Here is a 16,704-nt window from a genome sequence, read left to right on the forward strand (position 1 = left end):
AGCAAGGCACATCTCAATGGACCCAAACCCTTCCCACATTCTCAAGTCCCCAAACCTGACCCCTCTACCCGTCTTCCTTTTCTTTTGTGGCACTCCCTCAAAACCCTTCTCCAGGGACTTCCCTGGCCGTCCAGTGGTTAAGACTCCGTGCTTCCACTGCAGGGGGCACGGGTTCGATCCCTGGTTGGAGACTATGATTTTGCATGCCGCGCACAGCGCAGCCCCCCAAAAAAACCCCAAACCCTTCTCCATTACGAAAGTTTCATCACCTTACAACCTCCCCATACTTCTATTCATACTTCCTTCCCGTCTCAAGAAGATATTCCTCTTTTCCCCATTCCAAGGTTAACTTCTTCACCTGGGTTCTCATTCCCAACTGCCTCTATGTCCTCCAGACCTCATCAAAAACCATCGTTCTTTCTCAAGATTTCTATTCCCCTCTCTCCGCTGGCCACTTGCCTCATTCTACAAATGTCTTCCCTCCCTGACTAAAAAAACAAATACAAAAACAAGTTCCATCTGCCGTGCCTTAAGACCCACCCACTCACCCATCCATCCATCCACCAGTTCATCCTCTGTCTGCTCCCACCCCACATCCAACAACTCCTCAAATCTTTTTTTTTTTTCCCCCTCAAATCTTTACAACAGTTTCCACCACTGCACTGAAACTCTTCTCTGGAATACCAAAGAGGCCAACTGTCTTTTCCCACAATTCATTCACCTTACGAACGCTCAGAAGACTTCAACACGAATTTCTGAGTCTTCTTCTTCTTGCCCCACTTTTCCACCCAGCCCCAAACATGGATACGTCTCTAGGAGCCCCATCCTCTGCTTTTTTTTCATTCTTCCTCTCTCTCTCTTCCTCACAGAATCAAAGCAAAGGCTTTGACTTAAGACAGAGCTGGATTTGGTCCTGATGCCACCGTCTACTAGCTGTGTGACCTCGGACAAATCATTTAACTTTTTTGAGCATTGGCTTTATTTATTATTTTGGTTGCAACGGGTCTTAGTTGGCGGCACACGGGATCTTCTCTACGGCATGCGAACTCTTAGTTGCGGCATGCATGCGGGATCTAGTTCCCCAACCAGGGATCGAACCCAGGCCCCCTGCATGGATTCTTACCCACTGGGCCACCAGAGAAGTCCCGCATTGGCTTCTTTATTTGTAAAATGGAGATAATAATACCCCTTTCCAAGGACTGCTGTTGGGATCTAATAAGATAACATTTATGCAGCTGGCTAGGCCCAGCGGGCAATTAATACACGTTGGCCCTCCTTTGCCGTCCTCAACTCCCAAACCTTTGTCTCTGATCTTTCTTTGGAGTTTCAGTCCAAATCTTTAACCACCTGCCGTATCTTTTTACCTGGGTATCCCTTCTTTGCCTCAAACTCAGTGAATAACCTTTTCTTCTGGAAGGAGGTGGAATGAAAGGCATTTTATCTTAAGAGTTGGCACCAGAACTCCTCTTAGGGAAGGCTTAATTTTTTTTTGGAATATACATTCACGAGCTACTTAGAATGGAGAATGGCACGCCAAAAGTATGAGTGCTTTTGTTGCTTGTTAATGGCACTCAAACTACTTTGTAATTTGTTTTATTTATTTATTCACTTATTTATTTACTTGGCTGCACCGGGTCTTAGTTGTGGCATGTGGGATCTTTGTTGTGGCATGCAGGATTTTAGCTGCGGTATTCAGGATCTAGTTCCCTGACCAGGGATTGAACCCGGGCCCCCTGCGTTGGGAGCACAGAGTCTTAGCCACTGGACCACCAGGGAAGTCCCAGTAAGTTGTTTTTTTCCTCAGGGGAAATAATAAAGAGAAGAGTCCAAAAAAGGAGAGGTAAGAGGAAAAGAGACATTAAGACAGAGGAAGGCCAGGACTGGTGAGCTGAAGAGCCAGTAAAACTCCCTAGTTGACATACAATTAGGGAGTTTGTATTTCTCCAATGTAAGCCCAAACTTCATCATCCCCCTACAAATCTTTACTAGAATCCACACTTTGTTGTTTTTTTTTTTTTGGCGGTACACAAGCCTCTCACTGTTGCAGCCTCTCCTGTTGCGGAGCACAGGCTCTGGACGCGCAGGCTCCGCGGCCAGGGCTCACGGGCCCAGCCGCTCCGCGGCATGTGGGATCTTCCCGGACCGGGGCACGAACCCGTATCCCCTGCATCGGCAGGCGGACTCTCAACCACTGCGCCACCAGGGAAGCCCTAGAATCCACACTTCGAATAATTTATGTGAATGGAATTTTTTGGAGAAACTGAATAATGGACCAATGTTACATTTGTTATGAGGCCAAGACAGCAAGCTGGAGCTCCGGGGCCAACATGGTCATAACATGTCACCTGGGAATTCACAGAAATCTCTGAGGGGGCATCAGAAGTCTGTACTCTGATTTGGGAGAATAGGTGGGTTTCTGTCTAATCTACCTAGATTATTTATTTAGTTAGTTAGGCCGCACAGTGCTGCATGCGGGATCTTGGTTCTCTAACCAGGGATCAAACCCACGCCCCCTGCAGTGGAAGCGTGGAGTCTTAACCACTGGACCGCCAGGGAAGTCCCAAATCTACCTAGATTTTGAGGAGCGGTAAAGCCCTGGCCGACATTTGGGAATCAATTCAAAAGCAGTTTCTGCTCCATATTCCCAATTTCTGTCAACGGGGCCTCACTTCTCTGGCTCCCAAGCTAAAAACAGTACAGGCATCAAAGCTACAAAAACCGTGAACATGTGCTTCGTGCAAAGCACCCCGTCAAGACCTCAGCCCTTTCCAAGTTTGATTACAGTGAGTTACCAGGTAACTTTCCTAGCAAGTCTCTATGCTTCCAGTGTTTTCTCCCCACAAGCTATCCCTCTAAGAGATAAATCTTCCTTAAAACACCATTTGCTTCCTCTCAAATTTGGCTCCTACCTGTAATTCTGTATCTATCAATACCATCCGCGACCTTTACCCACTACTAATACTATTCTCCACATTGGACTATTGGAGAGCTCTACCTGCCTTCAAAGTCTACCTTCAAGGCCATTAGCTCTCAAGAGCCCCACCCTTAATGATGAAGCTCTTCTCTTTATTTTATTCAATTGGCATAAACCACTCTGTACTGTTTCTTTTTTTTTTTTTGCTGTACGCGGGTCTCTCACTGTTGTGGCCTCTCCCGTTGCGGAGCACAGGCTCTGGACGCGCAGGCTCTGCGGTTGTGGCTCACGGGCCCCACTCCGTGGCATGTGGGATCTTCCCAGACCGGGGCACGAACCCATGTCCCCTGCATTGGCAGGCAGACTCTCAACCACTGCGCCACCAGGGAAGCCCTGTACTGTTATTTTTAAAAACAGCTTTATTGAGGTATAATATACACAGAATAAAATTCATCCATCCTACAATCAACTACCACCACAATCCAGTTGAAAACACCACCCCGAAATGCTCCCTCATGACAATTTACAACTAATTCCCACTCCCATCCCCAACCTTAGGTAAACACTGCTCTGCTTTCTATCTCTACATATCTGCCTTTTCTAGCCATTTCATATAAATGGACTCATACAATAATACACCGTCTTGTATCTGGCTTCTTTCACTTACCACAATGTTTTTGAGGTTAACCCGCATCGTGTAGCATATATCAATAGTTCGTTCCTTTAAATTGCTGAATAGTATTGCAATGTATGAATATACCTCATTTTATTAATCCATTCACCAGTTGATGGACATTTGGATTATTTCCAGCTTTTTGGCTGTTATGAGCAATGCTGTTATGAACATTTGCATACATATCTTTATATCTATGTCATTTCTTTTGGATAGATTCACAGGGGTGCAATTGCTAGATCATCAGGTAAATTTATGTTTAACTTTTTCTATTTATTTATTTATTTTTGGCTGTGTTGGGTCTTCGTTGCTGCGTGCAGGCTTTCTCTAGTTTCAGCGAGCGGGGGCTACTCTTCGTTGTGGTGCATGAACTTCTCACTGCAGTGGCTTCTTTTGTTGTGGAGCACGGGCTCTAGGCGTGAGGGCTCAGTAGTTGTGGCACACAGGTTCAGTAGTTGCAGCTCGCGGGTTCTAGAGCGCAGGCTCAGTAGTTGTGGTGCACGGGCTTAGTTGCTCCGCGGCATGTGGGATCTTTCCAGACCAGGGCTTTAACCCATGTCCCCAGCATTGGCAGGTGGATTCTTAACCACTGTGCCACCAGGGAAGTCCCTAACTTTTTAAGACACTCCCAAACTCTTTTCCAAACTGGCTGTTACCATTTTACATCCCCATCTACAATGCACAAGGATTCCAATCTCTCTGCATTCTCACCAACACTTGATATTGTCTTTTTTATTGTTGCTCTCCTAGTGGTTTTGAAGTGCTATCTCATTGTGGTTTTAATTGTGTTTCCCTAATAACTACTAATGCTGAGCATCTTTCCATGTATTTATTGGCCATTCCTATATCTTCTTTGGTGAAATGTCTATTCAACTCTTTCGTCCATTTGTAAATTGGGTTGTCTTCTTAATACTGAGCTGTAAAAAGTTCTCGATATATTCTGGAAGTAAATCCTTTATGTGTTTTGCAAATGTTTTCATTCAGAAGGTGGCTTGTCCTTTCATTTCCTTAATGTTGTCTTTTGAAGTAGAAACATTTTTAATTTGGAAGAAATCCAATTTATCAGTTTTTTCTCTTATGGATTTTGCTTTTGGCAATGTATCAAAGAACTCCGCCCAATCTGAAACGAATAAATAGTTTCTCCTATGTCTTCTTTTAGGGGTTTTATAGTTTTAGCTCTTGAATTTAGGTCCATTTTTAAAACAGCTTTGGGACTTCCCTGGTAGTCTAGTGGGTAAGACTCCACTCTCCCAATGCAGGGGGCCTGGGTTCAATCCCTGGTCAGGGAACTAGATCCCCATGCCACAACTAAAAGATCCTGCATGCCGCAACGAAAATCTCACATGCCGCGACTAAGACCCAGAGCAGCCAAAGAAATAAATAAAGATTTTTAAAAGTAACAATAAAAAAGTTTTATTGAGCTATAATTCACATACCATATAATTCACCTATTTAAAGTGTACCATTCAATGGTTTTTTAAGTATATTCACAGAGTTATGCAACTATTCACTACTATCTAATTTCAGAACATTTTCATTATCCCAGAAAGAAACCCATTAGCAGTCACTTCTCATTTCCCCCTCCCCCGGCCACTGGCAGCCACTAATCTCCTTTCTGTCTGTGGATTTGCCGCTTCTGGACACATCATATAAATGGAATTATACAATATATGGCCTTCTGCCTCTGGCTTCTTTCACTTAACATCAGTGCTTTTCAAGTTTCATCCAAGCTGTAGCAAATATCAATACTTCATTCCTTTTTGTTGCCAAGTAACACTCCATTGCATGGATTTACCACATTTTATCAGTTGTTCCATTCACCAGGTGATGAACATTCGGGTTGTTTCCACCTTTTAGCTATTACGACCAGTGCTGCTACGAACATTCAAGTACATGTTTTGGTGTGGATTTTTTTTTCATTTTTCTTGGGCATATATATATTATGTGTGTGTGTGTAACATATGACTGTAATTGCTGAGTTATGAAGTAATGAACATTCGAGGCACTGTCAAACTGTTTTCCATAGAGCTTTCTGCAGCGGTGAGGGCTCCAACTCTGACATCGCCTGCACTCCTTGACCAATGACGATACCATGGAACTGGAGCCAAGATTGAGGCTGATGTAAATCTGAAGGCCTACCCTCTTGCAGATGCCCACCTCACCAAGAAACTACTGGACCTCATTCAGCCATCATGTAACTACAAGCAGCTTCGAAAAGGAGCCAGTGAGGCCACCGAAACCCTCAACAGAGACATCTCTGAGTTCACTGCGATGGCTGCAGATGCCGAGCCCCTGGAGATCATGCTGCACCTCCCACTGCTATGTGAGGACAAGAACGTGCCCTGTGTGTTTGTGCGTTCCAGGCAGGCCCTGGGGCTAGCCGGTGGGGTCTCCAGGCCTGTCATCGCCTGCTCTGTCACCATCAAAGAACGCTCACAACTGAAGCAGCAGATCCAATCCATCTAGCAATCCCCTGAAAGGCTCTTAGTCTAAACAGGTGGTCTCTGTCAAACTCCCTGCTGACTCCTACCCCAGGGGTTATGTATCGTATTATCTGTTAGCATCTAGTATTTCCAGCTACCTTCTATGGTTATAAAAGATTGTAGCGCTAAATCTGGAAAAAAAAACAAACTGTTTTCCATAGCAACTGTACCGTTTTACATTCCCACCAGCAGGGGACCAGAATTCCAATTTCTCCACATCCTCACCAACACTTACTATTTGTTCTGTTTTGTTTTATTGTGATACGCGGGCTGCGGCCTCTCCTGTTGCGGAGCACAGGCTCCGGACGCGCAGGCCCAGAGGCCATGGCTCACGGGCCCAGCCGCTCCACGGCATGTGGGATCCTCCCGGACCGGGGCACGAACCCGTGTCCCCTGCATCGGCAGGCGGACTCCCAACCACTGTGCCACCAGGGAAGCCCTACTATTTGTTTTTTAAGTTATCACTATCCTAATGGATATGAAGTATTATCTAACCGTAGTTTTGAGTTGCATTTCCCTAACAGCCAATGATGTTAAGCATCTTTTCATTGTTGACATGCTTACTATCCATTTGTATATCTTTGTTGGACAAATGTCTACTCAAGATCTTTGATCCTTTTTTAATCGGGTTGTCTTTTTGTTTTTTGAATTGTACAAGTTCTTTATACATTCTAGATATAAATCCCTTACCATACATAAGATTTGCAAATATTTTCTCCCATTCTGTGGGTAATATTTTCATTCTGTGATCCATTGTGAGTTAATTTTTGGTCATGTGGAGAAAGGGTCTAAGTTCATTTTCTTGCTTGCCAATATCCAGTTTGCTAGCACCATTTGCTGAAAAACCTATCCTTTCCCTGTTGAATTGTCTTGGTACTTCTGTCAAAATCAACTGAGCGTAAATACAAGGATTTATTTCTGGCTTGTAATTCTGTTCCATTGATCTACATGCTGTTTCTTTTAAGTTATTTTTTCTTTTTTGATGTGGACCATTTTTAAAGTCTTTGTTGAATTTGTTGCAATATTGCTTCTCTTTTATGTTTTGGTTTTTTGGCAGCAAGCCAGTGGGATCTTAGCTCCCCGACCAGGAATCGAGCCCACACCCCCTGTGTCAGAAGGTGAAGTCTTAACCACTGGACCGCCAAGGAAGTCCCTGATCTATATGCTTCTTGTTGTACCAATACCACACCATGGCTTGATAGTAATTTTTGGAATTGGGTAGTGAAAATCCTCCAAGTTTGTTCTTCCTTTTCAAAATTGTTTTGGATATTCTAGGTCCTTTGAATGTCCACATACATTTTAGAATTGGCTGGTCAATTTCTTCAAAAAAGTCTGTTGGAGGGCTTCCCTGGTGGCGCAGTGGTTGAGAGTCCGCCTGCTGATGCAGGGGACATGGGTTCGTGCCCTGGTCTGGGAAGATCCCACATGCCGCGGAGCGGCTGGGCCCGTGAGCCATGGCCGCTGAGCCTGTGCACCCGGAGCCTGTGCTCCTCAACAGGAGAGGCCACAACAGTGAGAGGCCCGCGTACCGCAAAAAAAAAAAAAAAAAAGTCTGTTGGGATTTTACCAGAAAATGTACTCAATTTTCAGATCAATTTGGAGAACACTGGCATCTCAACAATACTGAGTTGTCCATTCCATGAACATGAAACGTCTATTTATTTAGATCTCTTTAAACTCTTTTAGTTAAAGCATCAATCTCAGCAACATTTTAGAATTTTCATTGTACAAATCATATACTTACTATGTGAAATTTATTCCTGAGAACTGTATTCTTTTTGATGCTACTGGGAACAGTTTCCTTAATTTCATTTTCAGATTATTGCTCGTATATAAAAGCACAGTTGATTTTTGTGTGTTGATCTGATCTTGTATCTGCAATGTTCCTCACTCATTTTTTAGTTCTAGTAGGTTTTTTTGTGGATCTTTGGTATTTCCTATACATAGGATCATGTCATCTATGAATAAAGACAGTTTCACTTTTTTCTTTACAATCTGGTTACCTTAAATTTTTTAAAAAATGTGTTTGTTTGTTTTGCCTTATTGTACTAGTTAGAATCTCCAGTTAATACTGAATGGCAAAAGCAGGCGTCCTTGTCTTCTTCTCGATCTTAGCAGGAAAGCATCTCTATCTCACCTTTACGTAGAGTGGTAGTTATGAGCTCTTCGTAGATGCCCTGTATCAGACTGAGGAAGTACCCTTCTATTACAAGTTTGCTGAGTGTTTTTCATCTTGAAAAGGTGTTGGATTTGTTAAACATTTTGTCTGCATCTATTGAGATGATCATGTAGTTTTTATTCTTTATTCTACCAATATGGTGTATTAACACTGATTGATTTTTCAGATATTAAACCAACCTTGCATTCCTGAGATAGATCCCTGGTCATGGTATATTCTGTATTCTTATTTATCTCTGTATGCCTGCATTCTATCTTTGATACTAGATGCTAAGCACTGAAATTTTGGAAGGAGTGTAATTTTTATTTTTTTATTTTTGGCTGCATCAGGTCTTAGTTGTGGCACACGAGATCTTTCATGCGGCATGTGGGCTCTTTGTTGTAGCTCTCAGGCTTACTTGCCCCGTGGCATGTGGGATCCTAGCTCCCCGACCAGGGATCAAACCCATGTCCCCTGCATTGGAAGGCGGATTCTTAACCACTGGACCACCAGGGAAGTCCAGGAAGCAGCGTAATTTTTAAATAATGATTTTTAAAGACTGCAATTTTTAGACTTTTAAAAATATGTTTTCCCAGCACAAGTACTCTTTCAGAAACTAAAAACTTGAGCTCAGCACCTATTTAGCAAGAATAACTTGTTAAAATAAGAAGCCACTGGGGGGACTTCCCTAGTGGCGCAGTGGTTAAGAATCTGCCTGCCAATGCAGGAGACACGGGTTCAAGCCCTGGTCTGGGAAGATCCCACATGCTGCGGAGCAACTAAGCCTGTGCACCACAACTACTGAGCCTGCACTCTAGAGCCCGTGAGCCACAACTACTGAGCTCTCGTGCCACACCTACTGAGCCCGTGTGCCTACAGCCCGTGCTCCACAACAAGAGAAGCCACCACAATGAGAAGCCCACGCACCACAGCGAAGAGTAGCCCCCCGCTCGTCGCAACTAGAGAAAGCCCGCGCACAGCAACGAAGACCCAATGTAGCCAATAAATAAATAAATTTATAAAAAAAAAATAAAAGAAGCCACTGGGAATTCCCTGGCAGTTCAGTGGTTGGGACTCTGTGCTTTCACTGCTGAGAGCATGGGTTCAATCCCTGGTTGGGGAACTAAGATCCCATAAGGCTGCAGGGAATGGCCGAAACAAAAAAAAAGAAGCCACTATGACTGTTAATTTTTATGTCACCTTGGCTAGGCTATGGTGGTCAGCTGTTCGTCCAGACACTAATCTAGATGTTGCTGCAAGGATATTTTCTGGATGTGATTAACATTTATAATTAGTTGACTTTAAGTAAAATAGATTACCCTTGATAATGCGGGTGGGCTTCATCCAATCAGTTGAAGGCTTTAAGAGCAGAAACTGAGGTTTTCTGGAGAAAAAGAAATTCTGCTTTAAGACTAACATAGAAATCCTGCCTGAGTTTCTCATCTGGCAGACTGTCCTACAGATTTCAGACTGAAGAATACAATGTCAACTCCTGTCTGAGCTTCCAGCTTGCTGGCCTGCCCTACCAACTTCAGACTTGCCAGCCCCCACAAGAATGGAGGCCAGTTATATGTATGTATCTCCCATTGGTTCTCTTTCTCTGGAGAACCCTGGCTGATACAGCCATCAAATAGCTTATATTGTTAATCCTCCCTTCTGTGACCCACATCATGAATTACAAAGTTGATTCTGAGGGCTTCTATCCTGCTGATTGCCACAGGCATCAAGATCACAGGATCAGCATCTATACACTGGTGCACAGCACAACGCATGATAAACACGTAGCAGGTGCCCAAGAATGTGCGCTGATGGCAATAAACAGAAAGAGAAAAGAGACGCTCAAGAACAAAAGAACACAACCACCATCATATAAGTAAGTGAAAGGCCCCAAATCACAAGACAAAATCAAGAAGTGAAAGAAATCAGTCTGCTCTCAATGAAGTAAAGTACAAATAAAGCAAAAATACTGGAGGTTTCGAAAGTAGAAGAATTACCACGTTGTAAGTGTTCAAAAATAATACTGGGGCTTCCCTGGTGGCTCAGTGGTTGAGAATCCGCCTGCCAATGCAGGGGACACGGGTTCGATCCCTGGTCCGGGAAGATCCCACATGCCGCAGAGCAACAAAGCCCGTGCGCCACAACTACTGAGCCTGTGCTCTAGAGCCCGTGAGTCACAACTACGGAGCCCGCGTGCCACAACTACTGAAGCCCACGTGCCTAGAGCCCGTGCTCCGCAACAAGAGAAGCCACGGCAATGAGAAGCCCACGCACTGCAATGAAGAGTAGACCCCGCTCGCCGCAACTAGAGAAAGCCCTCGCGCAGCAGCGAAGACCTAACACAGCCAAAAATAAATAAATTAAATAAATAAATTTATTTTAAAATAATAATAATACTAGCATTTGAACTCCTGATCTTGATGATTCCATCATTAAATGGAAGAACCTTTACATTTTTTATGGTATTAAATGTATTTACTATGAATTTCAGAAACCTACTTAATTTTAGGTAACGTACCAATCAAAATGTGCCAAAACCAAATAATTCTTTATTCTGCAGTAAGTTCCATCTTTGAAAGCCCCTGGTTTCGAAACATATTTACCTGATGCTCCTAAAAGCTAAGAGAAACTTTTATAACTATTTGATAAGCAAAGGCTCAGTACCCACGCTTTAGAAACGTGGTCTGCCCTAGAACAGACCCACTTGACAAGCATATGTGTACTCCAATATAACAAAAATTTGGAAGATGATGATGTTAGCTGCTCAGGACTCTGATTACCATTCTGAATTTTTATAATAGGTTTCCCTCTTAACACCTGAGCAAAACGAATTACTCCTATTTTCCAATTTGCTCAAATATGTAAGAGAAAAATGAACTAGATTTATCAGGTACTGAATTAAAATGGATTAAATTGTCTTTATAGTATGCTTATTTCTTCCTAGACAGAGAAAACAGAAATAATGACTCATATCAACATGGGGACCCCTTTCAAAAGTCGGGCCTACACGCATAAAAACAACCACCTCAGCAAAGCCCTAACTTTGCTGAACCAACGATCATGGGCTTTGAAAGACGCAAAGATCTCAGAGAAGGATTTAAAAGCACGTATGGTTTCCAACTGAAAAATTACGAAGGCACGACCAAATGCAGAACAGTGCTATAAATAGCTTCCCATGATAATGTAGAAATACTCTACAGAAACAAACTCCCATCATACCTTCTGCTATTTAAATGAGTAATATTTATGTATTTATTAACAAAGCCCCAAATCACCTAAGAACATATGTATAACATTAATCATTGCTGCATTGTTTGCAATAGTAAAAGACTGAAAAAAAAAAACCACTCCCAAATGTTCACCAATAGACTATGTTAAAAACTGATAGCATGTGCACACAAAGGAATGTTATACAGTTGTTTTTTTTAATAAAAAGAACAACAACAGGGCTTCCCTGGTGGCGCAGTGGTTGAGAGTCCGCCTGCCGAGGCAGGGTACACGGGTTCACGCCCCGGTCCGGGAAGATCCCACATGCCGCGGAGCGGCTGGGTCCGTGAGCCATGGCCGCTGAGCCTGCGCATCCGGAGCCTGTGCTCTGCAACGGGAGAGGCCACAACAGTGAGAGGCCCGCGTACCGCAAAAAAAAAAAAAAAAAAAAAAAAGAACAACAACAAAAAACCCTCTCTAATATGGAGATAATATAAAAAGATCTCCAATATGTTTGAAAGTAAACAAAACAAATACAAAACAAGGTGCAGAGCAGTCTAAGTAGCATGCTATGCTTGTATTTACACAAGAAACTCTGGAAGAATTCCAGAAAGTGGTTACATATGTACGGGAGGTGTATGGGGAGGAACTGGGTGGATGAACAGCTACAGTGAGAACTAGACTTTCACTGTACGCCTTTTCATTCTTTTAAACTTTGAACCACGTGACCATATTACTTATTCAAAAAAATAAATAATTCTAAGTAATTTTAGGCTATTTTATTTTCACCTATCTCTATTAAAGAAAAAAAGCTGTAAACCCAAGTTCCAACATGAAATCGGCTGTTCTCAATACTTTTTAAATGTTTCTAGTTCAACGTGCATACAAAACGAAGGGGTTCCTTTAAAAACGCAAAAAAGAGGGACTTCCCTGGTGGCACAGTGGTTAAGAATCCGCCTGACAACGCAGGGGAGAAGGGTTCAAGCCCTGGTCCGGGAAGTTCCCACATGCCGCGGAGCAACTAAGCCCGTGTGCCACAACTATTGAGGCTGCATGCCACAAATACTGAAGCCCACCTGCCTAGAGCCCATGCTCCACAACAAGAGGAGCCACCGCAATTAGAAGCCCGTGCACCGCGATGAAGAGTAGCCCCACTCGCCGCCAACTAGAGAAAGCCCGCGCGCAGCAACGAAGACCCAACGCAGCCAAAAAAAAAAAAAGAAAGAAAAAGCAATTTCTTCTGGGCACTGTGACCACCCTTACAGGGACAGATGACCATGTGCTTGCTGAAACAACTACTCCAAGGCCATCGAGTAACAGAGACTTTCCATTGAGCCAGAGGGCGGTCTCAGCTCAGCCAGTTTAGTCACCTGGAGAAAACTGACTCTGCTATTTGCTTTGTTCTACTTTCCGTACTCAAGATAGGGAGACCTCAAAATCAACCCAGTCTGATTTTTCGACAGGGAGACAGGCCTCTGAGTTTTGTCTCAATTCTGATGCAGAATAGCCTCCATTCCACAAACCATCAAGGACAAGTTCAAAATTCAATTCCTTGAAAAAGGCAGAGGCTTTGGTAAGAAGAGCACTAACTTGCTGGGTAACCCTGGCCTTACCAGTTCATTTCTCTGGGCCTCCATTTTCTTACCGGTGAAATGAATGGGTCTGGGGCCAAATTCTCTGCAAGATTCCTTTGGGTCTAAAATACTATAATCCAGGGACTTCCTCGGTGGTCCAGTGGCTAAGACTCTACATTCCCAATGCAGGGGGCCTGGGTTTGATCCCTGGTCAGGGAACTAGATCCCACATGCCCCAACTAAGCGTTTGCATGCCGCAACTAAAGATACCACATGCGGCAACAAAGATCCCACACGCGGCAACAAAGATCCCGCACACGGCAAATACGAGCTGGCACAGCCAACTAAATAAATTAATTAATTAATTTAAAAAAATAAAATAAAATACTATAATCCAATAAAGAGTCAGGTAAATCTAAAGATCAGATGAAGGATAGGAGATGCCTCTAGACCACAGCATATTTTCACGTACACAAAGATTTGCTGACTGGGACATGAATGTTCTGATTCCTATTTTCCGTGTTTTATCTTAAACATACATAATTTGGTCCACTTGATACAAAGATTTCTCTCATGCAAAAGCTCTGACTAAAAATGAGTTACCAGAGACCTCCCTGGTGGCGCAGTGGTTAAGAATCCACCTGCCAATGCAGGGGACACAGGTTCGAGCCCTTGTCTGGGAAGATCCCACATGCCGCGCAGCAACTAAGCCCGTGCACCACAACTACTGAGCCTGCGCTCTAGAGACTGCGAGCCACAACTACTGAGCCCGTGGGCCACAACTACGGAAGCCCGTGTGCCTAGAGCCCGTGCTCCACAGCAAGAGAAGCCACCACAATGAGAAGCCCGCACACTGCAACGAAGAGCAGCCCCCGCCTGCCTCAACTAGAGAAAGCCCGCGCGCAGCAACAAAGACCCAACACAGCCAAAAATAAATAAATAAATAAATAAATTTATTTATTAAAAAAAAAAAGAGTTACCATTAGGTAAAACTTTTAAAAGATTGATAGAGTGGAGAGGATGATTTAAGACTGTAGGTATGGAGGGTGCTGGTTAAGAAAAGTTTTAGTTTGGTCCATTATCCTTTGATTATCACCATCCAAGATTCATACTTGTATTAATATCCTTTGAGGACTAGCCCTCCAGTGATTTACCTTTGCTTATTCCCATAAGTGAAGGAGGGGTGAATACTCTTCTGAGGCAGCAAATTCTACCGCAAACTCCAAGCCAGCAAAACCTGCTCCATATTCTGAGCAATAAAAGCTAAGTGATTTCAGAAAAGAAAAATCCACAATACCTGTGCATATTTTTGTCTACTAAAAAGCAAAATGCATGCTTCCTTTAGCCCTGGTTTCCTATAGTCATAATCAGCTAGAGCTTTATTAAAACACTAATGATGCACGGCTTTATCTTAGACTGTTCTAAAGCAAGCTCTTAAGCATATTCATCTCTGCAAGGATTCACTCTTTGGCACAAATCAGTGAGCAACACAGCTCTGGCAGGCACTCTGCAGGGTGCAGGTTCATTGTCTGGTCCCTACTTTGGGCTGGCACAAACTGGACAGACTGCTGAGAAACCAGCTCATCTCATTACTATGTCTTTATTCTCCTGCTGCAATTCTGACATCTCTCCAAGATCACGAAAATCCTCATCAGGTCCTAAGCCAAAGAGAAGATGATAGCCATGGGTCCCCAGAAGTTTTGAGAAAAGCAAGGAAAAATAAAGAGCAGAGAGTTAGGTCACGTGCCAGCAGTTCAGCATCGGCTGGTGCTCGATCCACTAGTCATCCTCTTTGTGCTGTCAAAATTCTCCTACACTTCCAATATTTATGCTCCAAACCAGAGGCTGGAGACATTCATCTTTTTAATGATTCTGAAAACAAACATAATACTTCTCTACATTTTAAATACCTGTGCCCTGTCCCAGAGCTATCCTCGTTCCAAAAACCAGGCTTGCCGCTACTTCGGCAAAGCGGCAACCCGAGTGACTCTGATACCAGATTCCTTAACATTTCTGTTAAACACCTTCTTTCTTCTGACAGCCTCTTAAAAAGCACCAGTACAGCCAACGCATTTTCGGCCTCCATCCTCCAGCAGGCGACGGGAGCTTTCCCCTGAGAAACCTAATTCAAACCTGTGTCTGTCCCTCCCTCTCCGGAGGCCACCAGGGCCAGCACCTGGCACAGGCGCCTGCTTCGGATGCCAAGCCCGCCTGAACTAACCCTCAGCTCCCGAGGGGAACAGACCACCGGGCGGGAAGGAAGGGATGCAGCGCTGCGGCCAGCGGGAACCCGGCCTGCGCCGCGGACACCCCGCCCCTCGGGAGCCGCATCGCCCCGAGCGCACGTCTCTGTCACAGGACCGACTGCGTGGGGGCCGCTCCCGTCCCCCGGCGGAAGGGCTGCCCACTCCAGCGACCCGGCCAAGGGCCCTAAAGCACCCCTCCAGACCTCCTCCAACACCTCCCACCCTCCGAGATCGCTCTGCAGCGACGTCGGCCTCTGCGTCCCCGGGACCCTCGGAGCCCTCGCGCGGGAGCACCGCGACCTCCTCCCGGCCCTGGGTCGTGCTCACCGGACTTGGGCGGGTAGCGGTACACGGAGTTGGACGGTATGTCCACCTCCTCCACGCCCGCGTGCTGCCGGCTGGTCAGGGCCCCCATGGCTGCTGCGCCCGCGCCGCCCTCGGCGCCTCACCGCGGCCGCTCGACCCGCGCCCGATGCGGTGGTCGGCTGCCCGCCGCGGACGGCTCCGCCTCGGTGCTGCGGCTCTGGCGGCGAGGAGCCCCCGGCGCGCCGCGCACCATCCTCCGCCGGGCCCCGCGGCGGCGCCTGTGCCGAGGGGGGCTGCGGGCTGGGCCGGGGGCGCCGCCGCCGCCTCAGGCCTGGTGATGTCAGCGGCGGCTCGCGCGCGGGGACCGCGGCGGCCAAGGCCAATGGCGGGGCGGGGCGGGAGCGTCCGCGCCGCGCCGCGCCAGCCAATGGGCAGCGGGACGCGGCGGAGCGGCGGCCGGGCGCGCGGGGCCGACCCGGGGCTCGCGGCCCACCGCGGGCTGAAGGCGCCGAGGATGCGTTGCCCCGCGGAGCCCGCTGACCCCGTCAGGTGACCGCGCGGGAGCCGCCTCCTCGCCGCGCTCCAGGCCGAGGCCGGGAGTTTGGTCACCATTGTCCCCCAACATCCGAAAGGCGCACGCGGCTTCCCGGCCCGGGGGAAGCCTTCTCCAGCCCCACCCATCAGCATCTGCCAAAGCCAGTGGTCAGAAACCCCGCAGAGGGGCGCCCGAGTCTCCCAGCCGGGGCAGTTCGGGTGGGTTCCCGCCCCCAGAGCCTCAGCCCCAAAGGGGCTCCCAGGGGGCGGGGAGATTGGTGAGTGCTGGGGACCTGCTAGGACGAGGTCGCCGTCCCTGTCACTTAGCTCCTTTCAAAGCGCAGAAAGCTATACATGTTCTGTTTATGGGTCCCTTGGGCAGCTCATGTAGTCCTGAAGTTAGGGGACCATCAAGCCAAAGGAAGATCAAGACATTCAACCCCGGACTCTGCACCTTCTGGAAACTTTGGAAAGCCCTGCGAGCGGGGAGAGTCGACGCAGTGGGACGCTAGTGGGCCAGGCAGAGCAGGGGCTCCTCTGGATGAGAGCACACACCCAACAGTGGGATGCTTGGACAGGCAGAAGACGTCACTCCAGAGCTTAATTACAGAC

General features: G+C 46.2%; 1 protein-coding gene and 1 pseudogene across 4 annotated transcripts in view; one reads left to right on the forward strand and one right to left on the reverse strand.

Moving 5' to 3' along the window:
- Positions 1-15,758, reverse strand: part of RNF157 (ring finger protein 157) — an 80,148-nt gene extending 64,390 nt beyond the window's left edge. For 2 of the 4 annotated variants that reach the window (XM_060290477.1, XM_030837756.3), the window contains exon 1: positions 15,580-15,757. In XM_060290477.1, coding sequence (XP_060146460.1) covers positions 15,580-15,667 — 88 coding nt within the window. In that variant the 5' untranslated portion in view covers positions 15,668-15,757. Of the gene's footprint in view, positions 1-15,579 lie in introns of all 4 variants that reach the window. The other 2 variants (XM_030837751.3, XM_060290478.1) reach the window with 2 other exon arrangements.
- Positions 5,577-6,080, forward strand: LOC115842735 (NHP2-like protein 1 pseudogene; annotated as a pseudogene).
- Positions 15,759-16,704: the final 946 nt, after the last annotated feature.

The sequence above is a fragment of the Globicephala melas genome, chromosome 20 (genome assembly GCF_963455315.2).
Source record: "Globicephala melas chromosome 20, mGloMel1.2, whole genome shotgun sequence".
NCBI classification, from domain to species: domain Eukaryota; kingdom Metazoa; phylum Chordata; class Mammalia; order Artiodactyla; family Delphinidae; genus Globicephala; species Globicephala melas.